Below are 22,392 nucleotides of genomic sequence, written 5' to 3' on the forward strand. Positions count from 1 at the left end.
CCCCCGTACAACTGAAAAGAAGAGTGTGACCACAGTCAGTAATACACAATTATCCCTGTGCATAGAAATACAAGTGATGAATTTTAAGAACTCGTACATAGGACTGCAGGTATAACACTACTAACTCATACAACCTATTCACAAGATTATTCTGCTTCCAACTCTTAATGCAACTGTTATAATTTAAAAGGAAAACATTGGGGAAAACTGGCATTTTCTAGATCAGAAATAGAATCACATCACTATATACCCGACATAATAAAGACATTTTCCAAAAATACAAAAAAAATGGTACTTGTGACAGCGTGGGGTGGCAAAGAACAAAACTACCAGAAGAAAGGATATTGACATTCAAATAGAAAGCAAGAGTTCAATTGCCTATTTGTGAAAAACAGGAACACCACATTTCAAGTGTAACTACAAACCGGGTAGGAGGCAGAAATTGGGTTGTATTACACATGTATGTACTGCTCAGCAACAGCATAACTGACATTCACCTAACCTTGTCTTACTTCAAGGAGCTGCATTATCAAGTAAAATACCAATCATATCCTACCTAAGGGGAAAAAAAAAATCAGAATGAAAGCAAAGAATCACAAAGTCCCTCAAAAAATAAATAGTACAACAAGGAAATTAAAGCAACTTCTTTTTTATTAATATTTTTAGGTGTGCAAGGGCTTTTATTTTTAATCTACTTGTTGCAATGGCAGTGTTTCAGGTTTAAACACATTTTTCTTGGAGCAGGGTAGAACTTCCAACAGTTCATTTATGGAGCTAAATCGTGGTGGTGCACTTTGAGGAAGAAGAGACAGTTCAAATAAGAGGAGTTTAAGCAAAGCTCTAACTGAAAACTTGTGTAGACCAGAAGCCTTTATTCTCAATAAGGATTCTGAGCAGAAAGGGGCACAGTACTGAATATACCCAGGCACGTACGCTCTCTTATGCAGTGTTGAAACTATAAAAAAAAAGTTTGTGTTTTCCCTCCTTGTAGACTTTCAATTTAGGAACAAAGGCACAAATTTCTGGCCTTAATGGGAAAAATCCAAAAGCCAGTAATGGAGCTATTAGAGACATGTGGTTAGGACATCACCATGAAAAAAAGGGACTAGAAATAATGGGAAACAAACAAGCTATTGTCCAGTGCCATTATGACCAAACATGAAAAACCCCTTGATTCCTTACCATAATGTTTTTATATTTTAAAGAAATTTCTGAAAATGGATGAAAATGGTACTTAAGGTAACCAATATATTAAGAAAATGAAATGGCTAACGTGACACCTCCTCTCAGCACAGTGATTATTAATGTTTTCTCATGCACGTTACTTGTAAGTGACAGAAGCTTCAGCCTCATGTATAGTATCACGGTTTGTAGATTAAATATTCACCTAAGCCACATCTGCCAGGAAAAAAAACATTAGGATAAAGAACTAAGAAGTCACTAAGTCACAAGGGTAAAGTGCCTGAAGTTACAAGGAAATTGTCTACCAGTTGGCCTGCATATGCTGACTCAGGTAGAGATAATTAGGCTACAGTGCATATTATTTACATGCAACTTTTTCTTCCCCTTTGAGAAACAGGGATTCTTTTGTTGCACTACCTACACGTGGCATGCATAACTCAGCTGTGTTAACAACTTTAAAAAAAGAAAAGAGCTCTAGTATAACATGACTTCCTGTTAATTATGTTTAATAAAAAATACTGCTTCACTGTTTTGGCTCAAGCAGTAAGCAGGTGACTCAAAATCAATGTATTTTAAGACATCAAAGCATCTACTATTTCAGTTTCAACACAAAGAGATTTATCAAAATTGGTGTTATTCCTGAACTGAGGTTAACATACTGCTTCTCTGTAACAGCCTGCTTTTTCTTCACTCAGTACTCTGCTTTCACATAGTAGGTCAAACTGCCTATAGGATCTGTGTTTTGATTAACTGTTAACACTGGTACAGTCAAAGATTAGAATTTGTATAATAATCTACTTCATTTCAGTTCCACAGAAAATGCTGTAACAGTTCTGATGGCTATCGTTATCTACCAAGAATAATTTTATCACTTTCCAACCATTTCAGACTTCATAATTTAAGTATATGTTTAGAAATACTTCTCTAAATGTGACACAGCTAGTACAGTAAGCACCTCTATGCATTCCTAACATCAGAAAGTAGAAAAAAGAAAATCATTATAAATCTATGAAAAATGAGGCAGCATATGCGGAGAATTAGCCTGGTTATGGCAAACATTAAATTTTATTCTCAAGAAAACATTTTTGCTTTTATTTTTAATGCATTCCAAAGCACAAAGACAGTGTATGTGAACATTTCCTCCTCCATTTTCACAAGTATATTACAAATATGCATGGCATAGTACATGTCTGGATAGCAATAGAGATATTAAGAAAATAGACACTATCTAAATCCTATTAGGAATAAGAAGGCACCACTGATTTGAGGTTGTGTCCAGACATCACCCAGTCCATTTTATTCTCATTTCCAGCTTTCAAGCCAACATTTTTTTCTAATTAACCTATTCAGACCACTTCTATTCTGGTTTTCTCACCACAAACAACACGCATTCATAGTAGTATTTCATCATGGAGAGTTCATTCACAGTGTAGGTTGACAGTACAGATTCTTTCTCCACCTGAAAAAAAAGCAGCAGTTTTCAAAACACCTTCTCTACAGGTACTATACAAATTTCTCTTAATAAGAAAGAAATTGCTATATACTTACTAGATTTCAAGGCCCATCTATACACTTTTTAAAAAAGGAGGAAAGCAAATAATTTGCAACACACAAACATTTAATTCTCCTAGAAGTTTTTAGTATATGCCACTATGTTGAACTAAATTTAAGGTAAAGGTTTATTCAAAGGAGTTTGTCTGGTTTATACCAGTACTACTCGTTGCGAACTACAGCATCTTCTTACCTCTATGTGGAATCCATATTGCAGTATAACATTTTTTATATCCTCGTAGCTTAATTCTATAGAAAGTTCATTTCCCAAGTTTTCAAAGTGGTAAAGGAGAGGACCTAGAGTACAAAGATACAACGGAAATGGCTATTAAAAAGATAAAAATGTTTTAAAAATCAAAACCACATACTGAAAGTGCAAAGAATGCTTATATCCAGACTCACATATTCAAATACAGACAAAAGAAGGTACTTCTATCACTTGAATATGATTTTTATACCAAATTTCAGAATCAATGCAAAATGAAAACAAATTAGTTCAGCTGCTTATTCAACAATGAAGTCTCATTTCCTACCAGATTGTGTTTTCTGTATCTTAAAGTTTCTTCAGTCTAGCATCACTGCTGTCTCTACAGAACAGAAGGCAGGACATGCTGTGGTCTACTCAGGAGCTTTGCTTGCATTCTGCGACTGGCCAGGACTGGTATAGTGACTGACTGACCAGTGACTGGCCAGTTTGTCCTATACAAAATGTTTAACTCCTGAGTTTTGTCTGATATTCCTTCACCATGGGAGACTTAATTTAAACTCTCTCTCCTTTTGAGCCAAGGCATACATAAATCTCATTCCCAAAACTTCTGTTTAGAAGCACAGTACAGATTAGACAACAGATTAAGAAAAAAATGCAAGGATGTATTTACACACAGAACAAGTTCTATTTTCTTAGAAAAATAGCAAAAAAGAATACAGGACACTACATTTGTCAGATAACAAATGTTTGATACATGAATGCAAAACCTGCCACTGGGAAGATTTACTTCTCTATTTAAAAACCACATTGTACTGACATGATTGTAATTAGCAAACATCTGGACATACTCTGAACACATCTGAGCTAATTTCCAAGCCCTAGATGTTTCTAGCTCTACAGAGTTTTCAGCACAGACACATTCATCCTGACAACTCTTTTCAAGTACTAGATGCCTGTTATGTGATCAGACATAAATCAGGGCTAGCAGGAAGAGAGGTTGGTCACACTTGCCTACATTTATCCATATTCCTCCAGGCTTTAGTATTTTCCATATAGTATCAATGTAATCAATAACGTTATGTGCTGTATCTATGAAAAAGCAAGTTGCTATGCAGTCCCACGTATCTGCGTAAAAAGAGCAAATTATACAGGGATTAGTTTCAATGTTTCTACCCCTGTAAAAGTTAATCATTTCACCCCAGTATTTGTTTATATACTCAGCATTACCTTCAACTAACAACAAATGAAGGCTCTTAATTTCATTTACAACTAAATAAAACATTTTGGTTTATGTTAACGAAAGTTATGTTTGGGTTCGTGTGACCTGTGTGTGTGTATACATATGTATGTATATACACATACACACTCTAAAATATTCTACCTATTTATTAATGCATTTTATAAAATTATTCACACATTATATAAAGTGAGATAAATTTATATTATTTACTGTAAAATGTAAACATGATAACACATTTTATATAAATGAAGGCCCAAGGGTGCTATTACTCACCTGTCCTATGAACTTCATTACCACAACTGTTAGAAATACAACTGCAAAAATACCCAGCGATTTTGGGCCTCCCTAGTTAATATCTGGAACAGTCTGTACACTAAAGTGTACTTTCACAAATCACATAGCTTTAAAACATTTTATTCAGTATCTGAATACTTCTCCAGCTGTTTTTTACTAACGAACTTAACAAGCAGGATCTTCCAAAGTCTACCTTTTAAAGCATGAGTCTCCCTGTTTTTCTCTAAACATGTATCCTTGAAATTGCAAGTTTTATAGTTCTGTAAATAAAAAAATTAAAAATCTCAATTTATGCCAGTATCAGATGTTCTAATGTAAGATAGAACCTTCAGAAAATTAAGCAACTATAAGGAAGGTTCCTACAAGAAATTATCTGTAAGTCTAGATGCACAATAAAGGGCAGATCAATAGGTATATAATCCTGGTGAAAAATTGCTATGGGTCTAATAGGGACAGAAAGGTGGAAACAGAAAACAGATGTCCGAAGTGATAATCCAATACTGTGCAAGGAAAAAATAGTGCCTTCTAAATAGGCATATATCAGAATATTAGACTACATATAAAAACTGGGTGTTTAATCTTGATCAAATCCTAAATATGTAATTGGTAGAGTAGGTACTAAAGAGAGTCTTCTGCAGATTAATTCAACATTAGGTTAATCATAAGACATTACTTCATAGGTGCAATGAGGACAGCACAACTAACCTGATATCACAAGAAAAAAATGGGGTTATTTGTACTGACAGAAGTCTCAATCTTTGATAATTATCATCCCCATAATGTGCCTCTGAAATATTTACTGTTAACAGTCAGTAAGTATATGTTTGTTTAATTTATAATTTACTGCTACTGAAATAGTTTGCTTTTACAACAGGACATGAATCAACAAAAAAATGTATTTATTTTTTACACTGAAGAAAAGAAGTGACTAGTTACATTGTTCCCTTTGTAACATCACTTTTCTAAATCAAGTAAACCTTTCCATAATACTACTATGCTGTCTTATTCTGAAAGAGACTACTACAACAAGATCTGTTAGGCAAGGAGGTGTCAGTATTTTTTTTACAACTAAGAAAAAAGCTGATCTGGAATAAGAAAGTCTTGCTACAGTTAGTACTTTTTGCTCAATGCTTGTAGCTACAGTTCCCTTCTATTTCTAATCATTAACTGTTCCATAACAAATACTCTGAAGATACAGTTACATGGATAGCCTAGAAGTTTACATTTACTCACTGCACTCAGAATAAATTTCTTGAAAATCCCCTGCTGTCATAGAGAAGTTTGAACCAGAAGGAAGACTGTGAGGATCAACATCAGGGAAATAAATTGGCCGTATCTGATCAGCAGATCTTCTGTTATTGCTAAACTGATGAATCCAGGGATAAAGCTTACATGAGTTAATTTCAGAGCATCTGCAAAATACAGAAATCAGCACAATTCAGTTTCAGCTAATTGCGTACCTACTATCTAAAAATGTAGGAGTCAAAGACTTTCACCAACATCCATTGTCTTGCTGATAAAGTTCTTGCAACAGCTACACGTTTTCTAAAGGACTTTTATCTAGTTCCTAACACTTCAGACTGCCCACCTATTTATGAACTGATGAAAAAAATAATTTTACTCTGACACACAAATTATCACCACAAAATAACTCCTTTTTTAATTTTAGGATTTTCTTTTCCCACTTTTTACCATTTTCCCAGGCTTATTTTTCCAGTGAAAAGAAAATGCACAAGATTCTTTTGTAAGATTAATGAAATTTGTGATTTAGTATATTCAGTAAAGCTAAGCCTTTCTGGGTCATATTTCTTCTATTAAAAAAAAAAAAATTAGTAACATTAGTTCCATGAATTTTATTGGAAACATTTGTTCTCATTCTAAACTTTTCTGTCTTTTCTGAACCATAATCATAGGGGTTTTGAAGCACAGCAGAACAAAAGCATTTTTCAGATCCTAACTGAAAGGAAGCTTTTAGATTTCAAAAAATAAATAAATCCCATTTTGCAAACTGTAGTAGTTTTGCACTAGATGTCATTTTAAGTTAGTAACGCCTGCAGTGTTGCAATTTTGCTAAGTAAACTTGTCTTTGTAAAATAAAATTTGTGGGTTGACGTGACCAACTAAGTCAACTCTTATTTTAAAAAGTGATAAAAAATAGCATTGAAGTATAAAAAGCAGCTTTTCCCACAGTCCTATAAAATCAGTTTGCAATTAAAAAATGAAGCCATTTTCTTTCAGAGACAACAGAGGACACATCTGTCCCATAGGAACACGTATCATCAAACACTTCATAAACTGCAAGCAATCTACCAGGTTATAGAAAGTGCACTCTTTTGGCTGGTGGATAGAAAACACCTGTAGTAAAGTCTTTGAAATAACATTTTCTACCTTCTTCATGCAATATTTATATTTCATTTTATCAGTAAAAAAAATACAAAAATAACCTGTATTAGAGCAGCAGTATACTGCACTCATCAACTGTCTCCATATATAATGAATAAATATCAGATATATGCAGTCAAGGAAAAAAAAGCAGGGAAAAAGCCCTGATAACATGGGCATCATTTGCTTCAAGAAAGGCATTTCTATTTTGGTTAAAAAAGAAAAACAAACCAAAACAAAAACAAAACAAACCAACCAAAAAACCACCACTACCACCACCACAACAACAAAACCCACCAAAAAACCCCCATATTGGCCAAAAGTTGCATGTTAGCCATTTTAGCATTCTCCATATGCTCCCAGTCAATTTGTATTATCCTCAGAACATTTTTCTTTACCTTGCTTTTGGGCAAATTTTGATTGTTAAAGAAAATAAGAGATCTGAGCAGATTAGAAAGGATTTTTTTTCTGCGCTGTAAGGGAACACACACCTCCCTGTATTTTTTTTTCCCAGCACGAAGTATAGTCATGTAGACTTTCGAACATTTCCAAAGGGAATTCCCAATTTAATATAAAAGACCAATCCCTCTCCATATTCAAGCTTGAAAACCTCGCTTTCCAGACAAAACCCAAAAAAACCCCCATATTGGCCAAAAGTTGCATGTTAGCCATTTTAGCATTCTCCATATGCTCCCAGTCAATTTGTATTATCCTCAGAACATTTTTCTTTACCTTGCTTTTGGGCAAATTTTGATTGTTAAAGAAAATAAGAGATCTGAGCAGATTAGAAAGGATTTTTTTTCTGCGCTGTAAGGGAACACACACCTCCCTGTATTTTTTTTTCCCAGCACGAAGTATAGTCATGTAGACTTTCGAACATTTCCAAAGGGAATTCCCAATTTAATATAAAAGACCAATCCCTCTCCATATTCAAGCTTGAAAACCTCGCTTTCCAGCTTCAGTAATTTATACTTAAAAACTAAGTACTGCAGTCCTTTACAATTCCATCCTTCCAATAAAAGATGTATGATGTAAGTTATATTATAAAAATGTAACATCTTTAACCAAGTGTGACACACTTCACTTTCTTCCACAGCAGCAGGGCATTTACTGTTCAACACTGAGTTGAAAAGGCGGTTCTGGAAAAGATGGGTAGGTCAACTCTTACTTCTGCCCACTGATTTAAAGATAAAATGCTTAACTGTTTTCATCCTAAGACATTCATGGACACGCAACAAATACAATTAAGCAGCCAGCTCAAAGTGTCAAGATTTATCTAAAATTACATTCTTTCCAGAAAGTAAAGATTAGCCAATTATTAGCATGAATTCTACTGGTATTAAAGTTTTTTTAAACCAACCCTACTCTGACTTGGGTACAAAGTGATTTTATAGTACTTCAACTGAACTTTCTCAAATATTCGTAAGTGGGACTACTGCTGCTGAAGGGCTGTTGGACCGAGGCTACTGACCCTGTGCTCTGAATCTCCAGCTGCAGGAAACAGCAAGTAAGCAACCAGCTGCTCCTGCCTCTTCCACACAGATACCACCCTAGTGTTGTTTCCCCTCCTGTCAGATGTCAAAGGGAAGTAACATGTCCTGTGGCTCTAGACTGTCTGAAAATTTTGGTATGCTTTCCAGAGGTAGGAAAACAGATTATGCTTTTCACAGTTTTTGCTCTTCCAAAACATGTAAGAAATGCAGTGTGTCTGTACATCACCAATGATCACCTCTGCCATCTGTCATGATATCCAAAACTCATCTAAACACTAGAAAAATCTATCAGCAACAACAACCTTACCCATACAAGAAAACAATTTCCCATACAAGGACTGCAGCAGCGTTGGAGCCATTGTAGCTTAACTACTCCAGGGTCACTTTATTTTCAAATTAGAGCTTCCTCAATGGAATAATGCACTCTAATTAATTTCAAATACTTATAGTGACCACAGTTACACCTTGACGCACTCTACACAACATGGTATGCAACTTTATCGACGGTAACAGAAGTTCACAATTTAAGAGAATTAAATTTTTTTACATGCATAAAAATCAGCAGATACCACATTGTATACAGAAGACTTAAGTCACTGTACCACATCTAGGAGCCCACTGTAGTAGTTGGCTTGACACTCAATATAATACTTTGTCTTCCTAAAAATAAACCAAGGTCAGAGGAAGAAGGTAGATCCAAACTGTAAGCATGTTAGTAAAATCCTCGTGCTTTTATCAACTGAAAACAAAAATTAATTAAAGACTGTAGTTAAAAACTAATTTGCAAAATCCTTCTTCTTACCACTCTTCCTTAACTGGTATCTTCAGCTCCTATTAATCATTACTGTTTCTTCCAGTTCCAGGAAGGCAAACATGTCCATTTCAGAAGGCTAACTGGGAACAGCCACTTAAGACTAAAATGAAAGATCCCAGAAGTCCCTAAAACCTTCTTAACAGACATCCCAAGCCCACAATTAGCAGAAAGGAATGCTTGGACTTCAACTGAACTGATGAAATTCAGAGTTAGGTTAGCAGTATACTCTTCCATGCTAACAAGGAAACTTGTAACTGGTAACTTGCCCAGCAAAGATGAAGATTACAGCAGCTGAGCAACACTCCATTTTGCTGTCTAAAATCTAATACTGTTACCAAGTCTAATGCATATACACCTCTTTGCTAAGTATCTTATATAAAATAGGAAACACCACATGAGCATTAGATGCTAAGATGATTACTATCGTAACCTAAGCAAGGATCTTCAAGAGAATTCCACATATAGGCCAAAGACTCATTATTTAAGGAAGACAAAAAACATGTCAGAGGTAATTAATTAGGGGTTAAGTTAACTTTCAGATTTGAACCACTATGACAGCTGATCAGTGCTCCCAAAGATAGGAAATGAATACTTTTATGCTGCTTTGAGTAATTTCAAAAGTTGCAAAGAGCGTAAGACCCAGCAGGGCTGTATAGCTGAGGACGAGAAGAACGTGACCTCCTTTCAGTAGCTGCAAGGCATTAGATCAGCCCAACTGCAATATGCAATTTCACTACCAGATGAGTCATTTAAGAATAATGTAAGAAAAAGAACAAATAAACCTCTAGCAAATATCTATTTTCATCACATTGACTACTACTGTTTTAAGCAGACATGCAGCAGCCATAATAAACAGTGTTTTCCCGTTCTTGTTTTTGAACAGTAAGCTGTAACAGATTTAAGATCATCACAGTCCACAATCAATCTACAAACAGGGCTCCAGAACATCATGGTAATATAGAATACAAGCCAATAGTTTAGGTGTTTTCAGCAAAGGTGTATCATTTCAGATTGAAGAATGAGTGAACTGGTAAATTCTGTCTCTCTGAACTTAGCACCAACTCTGCCAAAAAACAAACCACCACCCCAGACCTCTTTCATACTCGCCCACCCTCTTTAAGAACAGTTGCATTTGCTGCCTTCTTTCCTCTCTAACAAGTTCATTATGAAACCAGTAATCTCCAATGCAAGTGACAGAATACCAAATACAGAAATGTCACTATAAATTAAACCTATAAAGTTAAATTTACTACATTCAAATTTAGTACCTCAGTGTAATTGTAGAAATATTAACTATATTATTTTAGCTGTTACTCAGTGACTGGACTTGCTTAAGAAGTGGTTCAGTGTGCTTCGGTGGTTGTTTTTCATGCCAAAACAGTGCCTAAAATTTTAGTATAGAATTAACACTTTCTTTAACAGGTTTCCTCTGTTACTGATCACCACCACTAAGTACTATGCACATATTAACTAGTCCATATTTGACACTGGTGATAGGTGTGCATTTTACAGAAACAGATGTGAAATAAATCATAAAAGCTATTCAAGATCATGCAGCAAATTTGTGGTACAATCTAGAGATTTTAAGTCTCATAACTTAAAAGCCATGCTTCCTGCTTTAATTTTAATGACTCAGATAATGCTTCCCTCCCCCATTTATCCCACTGATTTTTTCTTCATTAAAACATTCTAAAGAGTGGTTATGTGTGTCCTCTGTTAGGATTTACAAATCCATTATTGTGCAGTTTATTTATTCAAGTTTTTCTCATTTATAATTTTGCCTCCCTAGGTTTCAGTCAGCAAGTAAAACATAAGCTGTGTACCTGTTGAGTACAAAGTTAGAAGAAAAGAGCATAAAGAGGCTCCATTCATTTCCTTGGCAAGCATAACCGAGCATAGCTATTTCCCACGCCAATCTACCTAGCCCAGCACCAGGTACCAGGATATTAACTTTGGAGAAATCCCTGCAACAGAACAAAAATAATAGTTAAGTCTTTATCTGATACCTCTTAACAAAACTTACAGAGGGCCGGTCAAACATTTTTTCCCCCCATATACTTAGATATTATAATGTATTTCCTGTATAACTTTACTTTTTAAATGCAAACTGAGCCAGTTCTGATCAGATTGGTTAATTGTACAGTCAAAATAATTAACAGAAAAACACTCAAAAGAACATATACAACCCTCATTCAGCCAGTTCTGAGGTTAATTGTACAGTCAAAATAATTAACAGAAAAACACTCAACACTCAATATACAACCCTCATTCAGAATACAGATCATAATTACAAAACAGACTTTTTTTCCTGAAAACTTTTACAATTATCAAGCTAAAAATCTCTTAAGTGAATTGAAGAAAGAAACTTTACTTTTTAAATGCAAACTGAGCCAGTTCTGATCAGATTGGTTAATTGTACAGTCAAAATAATTAACAGAAAAACACTCAAAAGAACATATACAACCCTCATTCAGAATACAGATCATAATTACAAAACAGACTTTTTTTCCTGAAAACTTTTACAATTATCAAGCTAAAAATCTCTTAAGTGAATTGAAGAAAGAACATTATCATATAGCACCATTTATTGATCTGTGAGGTGCACTGATAACTAGTAAATATTCTAGAAATCTTCTTAGTTACATTGCATGAAAAATAAACAAGTATTTTGACATCAGAAACAAAGCAAACAAAACTTCCATAAGCCGATGAGCAGTTCAGACTGTAAAAACCTTAGTTACCTTCTCAGCAACTGTGGGTTTTAAATATGCTGTTCACTGATTGCACTCAAGCACATTAAGTGACATAAGATTTCCTAAATCAACGTACGTTGCAGCTCTCTAACCCTTCACTTCCCATAACAAGGCATCAAGTTGAAGAAGACATCCAGCATGTGCGTTTACTGAGATATCTAGAAAAACCTCTCCCATCTTCCAAGTTCAGCAACTAATAAATAGAAGAACCAAGAATCTCAAAATTTTCTACTCTTTCAGGCAGAATAGGCAATATATACATATTCTAACCATTAGACTTCTATCACAATCCAATCAAACCTTCACTCACAAAACAAAAAACATTCCCATGCCAAACTGAAAAGATACTTCATCTAAAAAGAAAGAATTTTTCAGTTTCTAGTCGTGAACAAGACTTCGTAATTTCATATACCAAAAAACCAAGTGTGAACAGTCAGACTACCCTCCCTTTTGCCTGTCACCTTCAAAGACAAAACATACATGTACCAGTTTATATGCAACTAAATGAAGGAAGCTACGATCAGCACTTCCAAACCTATGATGAAAAGAAAGCAAAATGCAAAGCCTTTGACTACATAAAAAATCAGGATGCCAGAAAGGGTTCAAAAGAGTCATGCTACATAAGCATGAAGATGAGCGAGAGAGTTATGTAAATTCTGAAAAGTAGTACAATTCTGAAGACTATTACCCAAAAACAAAAGAAAGCATTATTCTTTTCTAAAGGCCACACAAACTAACAAACCAGTTAGCAGTGCCTTTTGGTTTGTGGCTTAATCGTGTAATTAGTGAAGCCTTCCAAATGGAAAATCAAAGTTCTTCTCATTCCTGATTTTCATTTCTATTCCATTATACTTTCAGATTCTTTGTTTTCTGATTAAGAAGAAGCAGGAAATCAAGACTTTGCTATTACTTAAGAGCATTCCTGTGAAGCAACAGTTCTCCTTACCTCTCCTCTCTTCTACAAGGAGAGCCAGAAGAAAGCTAGCCAGAAAGTCTTACTGAAAAAAAAGACAGATTAATTCAGGGGAAAACTACTTGCTCAAGATGAAATTTTTGAAAATAGGGACCCAGAAGGAGGAAGAGAAAGAGAATCCACTTTTTGGGAGAAGCTAGAAAAACCTCCATCTTACAGCTTTTTCTATTCGTAGTGGTGTATCTATTCACTGTTATTCCAAATGTATTTTTAACCTAATCTATTTCTTCATTTCCTTACAATTTATTTATGAAATATTTAGACCAGCTCTACACAGATTTTTGCACCCCTATGTAGACACTTCTACAATGAGTGGGTTGAAGAGCCTTACACCACTTCCAAGATTATCATACATTGATTAGAAAAGACACTTTTCTTAAAACAACTCATTAACAAGGAGCTATGCAGGTGCAATCACATTTTGAAATCTGCACCTTTATTCAACCTAAAACAAGATAAAGCCTCTAACAGGCAAGTGAGTTGATTTTGAATTGCTTGTAATTGTCTTGTATCTTTTTATTCACAATATAAAGCTTTTGTATCTCTGAACTAATTTTCCCAATTCTCTCTTAGAAAATAGTTGATTTTAACTGCACTTTTCTTTGCACCTTTATTAAGGCATTGAAGCCTGTCTGGAAACTTGTTAGCCATTTAACTTCTATCTATACTCTTCATATTAGTTGCTAGGGACTGGTGCTGGCCACCAATATCATTTCAGCATACAGAGCACAGCTAATAGAATACAATATAATCAAATCTGAGTCCACTAACATTGACACTAGCCTCCCAAAATGGTTTCTATAATCAGAGAAATTAGGCATGTGGCAAACTTACTGTATAAAAAATAGTGACTGTTGATGGTGTTCTGCTATCAAAAAACATGCTCAAACACCTTCTTTTTCGAGACTTAAAAGGAATTGTTAGTGACAAACTCTTGATGAATTTCAAAAAAATTAAGGTACGAAACCAGTGGTAGTGGGAGCACTCCAATGCACTATATTATGCTAATTTTTGAATCATTAAAACAGCTAAAATTAATTGCACAGAAACAGCTTTTTTAATGGCTAAACAGTCATAAGATAATTTAGGAGGCTAGAAAAACCTGCTTTCCTTCGGTGGATATGTAATTGCAGCAGTAGCAAAGACAATTAAAAAAATCCCAAACTGTGATAACCAATAATAACCCAAGGTTACCCACAGTGAAACTAGCCTTGAACTAGTCAGCAGCAGCAGGATTTCTATGACATAGATCTAGCACTGGTTAGGAAAATAAATGGGTATCCAACAAGTACCCATTAAAAAAACCTGTGGGGCAATATGGAAGAAACATTGACCTATTAACCTGACAGATGTGGGGAGAGGAGGCTGGCCAAAGAGCAGGGAAGAGGGCTACATGGTATTGTTTAGCTCAACTACTGAAACTGCAGCAGTCATCTCTTAAAAAGAGAGGGGAGAAATATAAAAAACCCTAAAATCTGTCATGGCATTATTGTACTGCATTTTGCATTGTGATACATTTTCACCTTTTAGAAGTTTAATACTATTAATGAAGATTTTAACTTGGTGTCCTTTTTTTAAGGGAAAAGTTATACTTGTAGAGGCTTCTTATTTTATGCCTATTGTGCTTTAACAAAAAAATGATGGTGCTGAAGGGGTAAACTGAAGTTCAGCAACAGAAAAATTAGTGTGTGATCAAACACAAACCTCATTTTCATAAACTGAACACTGCAATTCAATGTTAGCTAATGATAGTAAGTGATAAGAAATATACAGCCCATACACAGAAGATCAGTGGAAACATCAGCATAGAATCACAGTCGGACTCCTTCCTTCCTGATGTCTTACCTCTCAGGTTTGTAAATTTAGATAGTGAACAGATCCAATTCTCAGTATAGTATTTTTCATCATTTTACTGTAATCACATTCTCAGTTGTTTTTTTTTTAAAAGACAACTACTTTTCAAATAAAATAATGAAGGTAGCTAAAAAGCACAATCATTTGAAGAGCAATTCTTCTCCAAACTTAGCAGCTGAGGTTTATATACTTCCGTGTAAAGACCTGCAAAGCCTTCAGTGGACTGCAATAATACTTAAGATATAGTTTCCTCTTAAATCCAATGTTTAAAGCAAAGTCTAGGCTAAACACAATTTTTGACGAGATTAAAAACCCTGAAGGACAGATATATTTTATATAAAGTTAAACACAATTCATATAAAACAGAAATTTTATCATCACTGTAAATGCGACTGAGCGCATGCAAGAAGTATAGCCAAGCTCAGCCTCAGGATTAATAAGCTATATTTTCCAAATAAAAAGGAAACTAAGCACTGGTGACTTCTTTTGGGCTGTCCTGCTAGTACCTTGGAAAATGCAATCAATTGCTGGACAGCATGATATTTATATTGCAAGTTATAGGTGGTTCCAGAGGCCAAGTTAATGAATAAAAAAAAACTTTGGAGAAAATACCTAAGTTTACTATTCTTGGCCGTGGAATGATAATTAACTAAAAGGTTAACTATTTCTTTGGTTCCTTTTGGACAAGAAGCTGATGATCTTTACATCCTTTCACATAAGTAGGAAGGGTAACAGTAGAAGTGAAAGAAAATAAAAATGGCAAAAGGGGAATTAAAAAAAGAAAATACATTGGTATGCTTATTTAGATTTTCAACTTAATGTTTCCCCATAAAAATGCTTTAACAAACACATTCCATCAACAAATAAAAATGCATCTATGTTTTACTATTTTCTCCTACAGAAAGTAGTGATCATGGTTCATTCAGATCCAAGAAATCCAAGAAATTCAAATGGCTTCATCAAAAGGTAGACAATATTATAAAGACCCTGTGAGCTGAAACACAACTAAATTCCAACATGAATAATGCAGGAAATCTATCAGTTCTTCAGGAAGACTTTATCACATGGGACGTCACTTAAAACTGCTTTGTTGATCCTACTAACAGATCCCGTGTTAACGTGCTAAGCAGAAAGAAGGAATTATTTCTGGAGAGGAATGGGAGGCAGAAACAGCTTTTGCCATTTTATTTTTAGATTACAGTCTTGTCAAAAGACTGGACTGAAACACAAGATAACAGTAGCACCTACTCACAAGACTGTTCCAATTTACAGCTGCTTTCAACCCTTGCTGGTATCCCTTCTGCTTCCCAGAAGAGCAAGCACATATATAGAGCACTTCACTTCTCTTCCTCTTCTTTGCATACCAACTAAACCAATACAGGCCAGTCTTGCAAAGAGCAGCAACAACACATGACGTGCATGCATGGAGCAAAACATACTTGAATAGTTTCAAAAATCTGAACTCCTTTTTCACATTATTCCAATGCATGGAATCAATAATGTTAAAATATAATGTTAACTAGAAACTGAACATACAATTCCATTGAAGCCATTAAAAAGTAAAAAGTGACTCGTACTGACAGTTTTAAATTTAAAGTATTTACTTCTCCATCTTTTTCAATGCAAAATAGATCTAGACAAAGCTGTTTTCATCAGCCGGTGTGAACAACACACGTTTTCTCTAGCACTGCCATTTCATCATCTCAGGAGACTTCAGTCCTCTGTGCTACAAAAGGGAACTCTGAAGAAACGCAAAGCTGCACTCTGAGGTTCCATCCACAGGTTGTCTTCCCACGAGTGGCCAGAGCCAGTCCTCTCCAGAGGAAACGGACTGTGCACCCACTATACACAACAGCCAGAACAATTTCGCTATGGTTCAAGCCCTGTCCATCCCTTCAAACTGAAACAACTGCTCCCCTCCAAAACTGTAAAAAAGGAACCAGACTTGACCAGCCAGCCTGTCCTGCCAGGGAAGTTCCTTCTTGCACAAGGGTGAGGTGGCACTGCCAGTTAAGCCTGATAATACACAAAGAGAACAGGCCCTTCTGAATGACTCTGCTTCCTGCCTCAAAGAGATAAATACACCTAAGTAGGAGAGCCTTCGCTCACTAGGAAAAAGAGTGGGCTGACGACAGTAAGTAACAATACGTGAACAGAGAAAAGGTTTTACATAAATGCTATGACAGGTCCATAATTATCAGGAATATTAAACTTTTCAATAGGTATGTATGTAACACACATAAATTAAAAAAAAAGTTTCATTTGACAAACTCAAACTTGTAGTAGAGATGTTTGATCCATACAGTGATGTTTTGAGATTTCTGTAGAGACAAAAAAAACCCAACTGGTATTTCAGAGCCATCACAACAGGGACAGAAACACTGTCACATTAGTTGTGCTTGACAACAACCACCACCAATTCTGGTGGTAAAGAAGCACAAAGCTATCAATTTCAGATTCACCCAACCTGCTACCACATGTTGCTTCCTAATACCTCAATACCTGTGGCGGTTTTGAAATAGAGTTAATTGATGATAAATGTAGAAGTCAAGACTTTCCAACTTCAGTCATGTAACTCTTAAGATTTGACATGTTACCTCTTCCATAACCAAAATGCTTTAAAAACTAGCATACAGAGAAAAAGGTGAACTGCTTCCTTGAAGATTAGAATTACTTTCAAAACTAGCCATGACTTTTCTACAGATCTGCGCATCAGAAGTACATCAGGTAACCTGTAGTATTTAATTCATTTTTATCTTATGTAGGGCACTATTAGCACTAAAAACATTGCAGGAAGTTCACCTTCAGATAAAACATCTTTAGTGGTGCATCCACCTTGAGATAAGTTAGCTCAGGGCAAAAAAGAAACCAATCAACCATATCCACTCCATGTTCTGCCACCACTAACAGTCTTTACTAACGAAAATTAAAAGATGGCTAGTGGAAAGTATTTTCAAATCGGTACAAGTGCATTATTAGCAATTACTGAGAAAGAAGAAAACCCACAGTAACATCCAGCTATAGCAAACCTAAGTTCTGACCTATTACATTTATGAGTACAAAGTTCACAAATTTTCCCATTATAAGAGTGTTAAGTTTAAACTGATGACTGGGCTCACTAAATGGCAGAACCATTAAACACAGAATTCTTACAGCAGTAGTATCCTCTGAGATTCTACCAGTATACTTCTACTTAAAGTTACCTAAAAAACCCCTCACCGATTAGTATTTTTGTGGTGTTAACAAGCCAATGCAGTTACAAAGCTACCCTCACACAAAGACTTGCCTTGTAACATCTGCCTGAAACCAAGTCTAGAATTAAGTATTTGCAGGGTAAATTCTTAGTGCAATAAAATTGCACTAGAGGTAAGTCTTCTTCGCTCCTTCCTCCTTCCACCATGAAGGGCAATACTCATACTTGCTGCTGTCGTAAGGGTCCTTCCCTTTACCCGCACCACACGCACTCTGAGAATCTGCTAACCTGCAAACTTTACCTCACTGAGCACAACTGAGTTAACTTCACAACCTCCTGAGGTCTCTTACTTGAAAAGTTAACAGATATCCCGTTACATCAAGCTGCAGGAAAAGAAAAAAAATTATTCCTGGTTTACCTGGTATTCCTTTGTGAAGTTTATGATTATGCTCTTTTCCAACACCTTGTATTAGAAACAAAAACTTTCTTGATTAAAAAATAAATTCCACTGCATTCACAGTAATTTCTGTATTTTTAAATCCAAGCTTTTCATTACTCCATAAAAACTTTGTTAGATTCGTGCAACATTATATGCTCACATAAAAATAAGTCTTAAAACACGATTACCATCTTTCTTTTGGAAAATTCTTTACAATTTCACTAATGATTGGCTGGTAGCAGGAATCTCTCTCAGGCTTTCCCTCTTCGCTCCAGTCTCTCACAAATTGTTTCAAAGTAGATTTTAATTTATCCATGTCAAATGTTGAAGCTGGTGTAATCTTCCCTCTTCCCTAATTAAAGTGGGGGGGGAAAAAAAGTTAGTGGAAAACGTACTAAGTATCTTTAATCTTGGAGGGGGGGGGGGAAGTAAATTATACACAGACAAAAGCCATGCTATAAGGGCTGTTGGGAGTTTTAGCTGACAAAGCACTCGCCTTTCACTCCTGGGACCAGGGCTCAAATCCAACCTAGAATCCTAAACAAATTGAGTTTGCTGGTCTCAGTTCGGCACCCAAGAGACCAGGTTCCACATCACAAAACCATACATAGTATGGCATAGCAGAGCACAACTGGTAGTCCTTTATTCAGAGAAGGACTGGGGCTGAGCTAGTGCAGAGGCTGAACTGCTTACCCTGAGAAGAGGATCCCTTTAGGTACTGATGAGGCAACACTGAGAAGCTCACATTAGAGCTGCCCATTACTGTACCTTGCCTGCAGATACCAAATAAGGACTTCAGTTTCCATCTCTGCCAGTCTTTTAAGTCTGAGTGCAATTTTTTTGATAGAGATGCCACACTGAAAAAGCAGGTAAGTAGTGAAAAAGTTTTTACAGATACCATTAAAAATATTTGGCCTATCTAAAATTGTAACTGATTTAGAATACCATAACATATAATAACCTACAGTAAGACAGACAATACCATTTATGCTCTACATAGTTAACTGAAAAAATAACTTTAAAATGTAACCGTGGTAGAGCTAGAACTCTGGAGTGAAAAACTGCTTTTTTTACAGTAAGTGATTACTGCAATTTGCCAGATTCACAATTAGTTTTCGTAAGTTTACAAGGACTAACAACAAACAGTTTTATTAAACATCAGCTCTACAAGATGTGAAAGCCAAGAGTGAGAAAATGTAAGCAAACAGGAAGTAAGAAAGGAGAAAATAAAGAAGGCAAAAGGAAAGAAAGTTGGAGGCCTAAAGGTGTGAAAAACAAATGTAGAAAATCCCAAAGCGTACAGAATTTAATTTTGATGTATGAAAAAGTCCATTTTAACATACGTCTTCTCCATATTCTTTATTTTCAAACATATGAACGCAGTCATTCACAATGGTCTGTAGTATCTCTTGATTATGATCAATGCACTTCCGAATCTTGTCAAGGTGAGGAAGGAATTGAGGAAGAAGACTCTGTTGGTTAGCTGGGAGAGATTTAAACTGCCTCTCTGTTCTGTTCACTCGTTCATGCATATTTGTTCTAAAAAGCAAAAAGTTTCAGGTCTTTAGATATTTAGAAGCAATACATGCAGTAAATAGAAATAATTCACTCTAAGCTACTCCAATTACAATTATTCATTTCTTTAGACACAGAAAGTGATCACTTTGTAACTCCTTACTAGAGAACAAATTTTCAAGAATTTTTCAGGCAAAATGTTTGTTTTAAGCTCTAGTTCTACATTACCACTCTTTTTAACATTGCAGTTTAAGGGGACCATTGTTTTCTTCTTGCAGTTTCATCCTCAGCCCTTCATTTCCAGCACAGGTGATCGCTACCTCAATACATGGATCTACAAAATTTAATGAACAACCAGCCCCCAAACCCATCAAAATTAGCCAGATTGTTTCACAAATCCAGTTTAAACTGAATGAATAGCTGAATGCTGTGGTAAACTACGAATACAGAAATAACGAGATGTGGAGTGGGAATAGGGATCCTCAAAATCAATTGTTTCTGAAAGAACGGTAAAAGTCACAGCGGGACCATACCGGAGTTCTGGCAGCCACACTGAGGTACTAAACTACCTTCTTTTAACAGCATATTCCCCTCAAGTATGAGTACTGTGAATTTGATCACATAACTGATCCAAGCTAAAAATAACTCTTCCATTTCCCCAAAATGAAAGTTCCATAAAAAAGGTGAATCTACTGCCAAGAGAAAGAAGTCTATTTTTTTCTTTCCTCTTCCTTCTCCTCACCCAGCACAGTTCTGCCCTCCACCTTGTTGTAGCAATCATCAGGCCTGCCACAAAGCTCATTTAACTTGCTAACCTCGAAGAGACCTGTATAGATTTTGCTAGATTTGATTTTTGTCAGTTTAGCAAGTCAAGTTGGCTGAGCACAGTCATAAGGACTCTAGAGAGACAGGTCAAAGCCGGGACAAGGGACACTGCCCCTTTTGGCAGCAGCGAATCATTTTATCAGGTCAAGTCATACTGCAGTTTCTCAAACTCCTGTGACAGCATACAGCAGCACAGAGTTGAAAACTAGCCACCAGAGAGTAAGGTGCAATTGCTGCAATTTTCGTTGCAGCCTCAGTCTGGAAATTTGACCAGTTAGTATCTCCAACATTACATATGTGCTACTGAGAAGGGCATGTTCATTGCAATAGCTAGACTGGTTTAAAATGACATTTAAGAACAAAAAACAGAGAAGGAACAATAAGAAAAATATACTGATCCTCTACATAAAGCACATCAGCTTAGCTTATTATCTTCTTGAAAGTTTTCTCAGAAAAATTCTTTGAACCATAATCCTCCACCCTTTCATGTTGAATTGCAACCTTCTAGCCGAATAAATAATTCACTGAAATCAGAAGAACTACACACAAAGAATGAAGTTAAGTCCACATGTCTCCAGAAGACAAGAACTTTGATCTGGATTCATCTGAAAGTACGTTATTGCCTTACTCGTACAGGCATTTCCAATTACATTATTTTTAACTCCCAAGATACGTAATTTCACTTAAATTCAGAGTTATTTCTTTGAGGCGGAGGTAATTTAATTCAATTTCTGCACCAGAAATTTGAGTCATATCCTTTTGTTATGTGTTTACCGAAACTGTAGTATTCAAAAGCAACCCAGAGTCACAGTTGAGCATGAGGTTGAGAAAGATGTTCCCAGCTTCTAAGGCCTGAGGATACAATTACATCACTGGTATAAGTAAATAACAGTTGGCTGTTGCGCTAATAGTAATAACTAACATAAAGCCTTTGGTATGGCCAAACTGAATTGAGAATTCAGGTTGGAAGAGACATCAAGGCGTCATCTAGACCAACCTCCCGCTCAAATACTAGTCCTGGAAAACAAAACAACCCAAGATATGAAAACAGTAAACAAGAAGAAATACTCTAAATATCACCCACTCCTTTCAAGAACCTGTCATGTAAAAATTATGCTTGTTATTATATTGACAAAAAGGGCCCAGCACATAAGAATGAGTCACACGATGGGGGTCTGTCAACTTTAGCGTACAAGTATATAGGGTAGCTACATCCCAAATCTGCTTTCCATACCTACGGTAACAGAAAACAGTTTACCAAAATACTGTAGAGGACTGGACTTTTTCAGCTAGTCCCCCCCACCCCGCTATTTGAGTAACTTTTGCTTCCTCTTCCATTCAATGGACTCAGATATAGTTGGGTCTCCCTCCCCCCGCTTTATCTCATTCCTATGGGGCCATCAAGCCCTTTTCTGACTCAACAAATGACTAGAAAACTAAAGTTATAACAAAATGGCATCCGTTAGCCCTATCACCCGGTCTTATCTCTCGTGCAAATTAACACGTCTTTCAAAAATTTCCCCAATAATCGAGACACCGTTTGCATTTCTTTGCCAGCAGGAGCTACTATTGTTTTGAGTACTTTGCAGCGTCTTAGAGCATTTTATCTTACAAAAAGAGAGCTTTTACAACCTCGTCAGGTGTGTCGTACTTTGAGATGGTTTAGTTTTGGGTTT

The 22,392-nt window shown here is 35.8% G+C and overlaps 1 protein-coding gene across 3 annotated transcripts; it reads right to left on the bottom strand.

Moving 5' to 3' along the window:
- Positions 1-2,451: 2,451 nt before the first annotated feature.
- Positions 2,452-22,392, bottom strand: CARNMT1 (carnosine N-methyltransferase 1). Of its 3 annotated transcripts, XM_009285280.2 has the most exons (8): positions 22,349-22,384; positions 19,720-19,915; positions 18,565-18,728; positions 10,988-11,128; positions 5,709-5,887; positions 3,953-4,066; positions 2,927-3,030; positions 2,452-2,641 (listed from the first exon to the last, which is right to left on the bottom strand). In XM_009285280.2, exons 2-8 carry the CDS (start codon positions 19,906-19,908, stop codon positions 2,540-2,542), a joined length of 993 nt encoding a protein of 330 aa, XP_009283555.1. In that variant the 5' UTR covers positions 19,909-19,915; positions 22,349-22,384; the 3' UTR covers positions 2,452-2,539. The 3 variants fall into 3 exon arrangements, with proteins under 3 accessions (XP_009283555.1, XP_009283556.1, XP_019329204.1); XM_009285281.1 differs by lacking the exon at positions 22,349-22,384 and having other exon boundaries at positions 19,716-19,809; XM_019473659.1 differs by lacking the exon at positions 2,452-2,641 and having other exon boundaries at positions 2,946-3,030; positions 3,957-4,066; positions 22,349-22,392.

The sequence above is a fragment of the Aptenodytes forsteri genome, unplaced genomic scaffold (genome assembly GCF_000699145.1).
Source record: "Aptenodytes forsteri isolate BGI_AS27 unplaced genomic scaffold, ASM69914v1 Scaffold151, whole genome shotgun sequence".
Taxonomy (NCBI): Eukaryota; Metazoa; Chordata; class Aves; order Sphenisciformes; family Spheniscidae; genus Aptenodytes; species Aptenodytes forsteri.

Excerpts from the sequence above, each read along its gene's own strand:
- CARNMT1 (XM_009285280.2), bottom strand. The coding sequence starts at position 19,908 with ATGCATGAACGAGTGAACAGAACAGAGAGGCAGTTTAAATCTCTCCCA. Across the intron at positions 5,888-10,987 it reads TCTAACTTTGTACTCAACAG|ATGCTCTGAAATTAACTCAT; the intron begins GTACACAGCTTA and ends TGTATTTTGCAG. Across the intron at positions 2,642-2,926 it reads AATATGGATTCCACATAGAG|GTGGAGAAAGAATCTGTACT; the intron begins GTAAGAAGATGC and ends CTTTTTTTTCAG.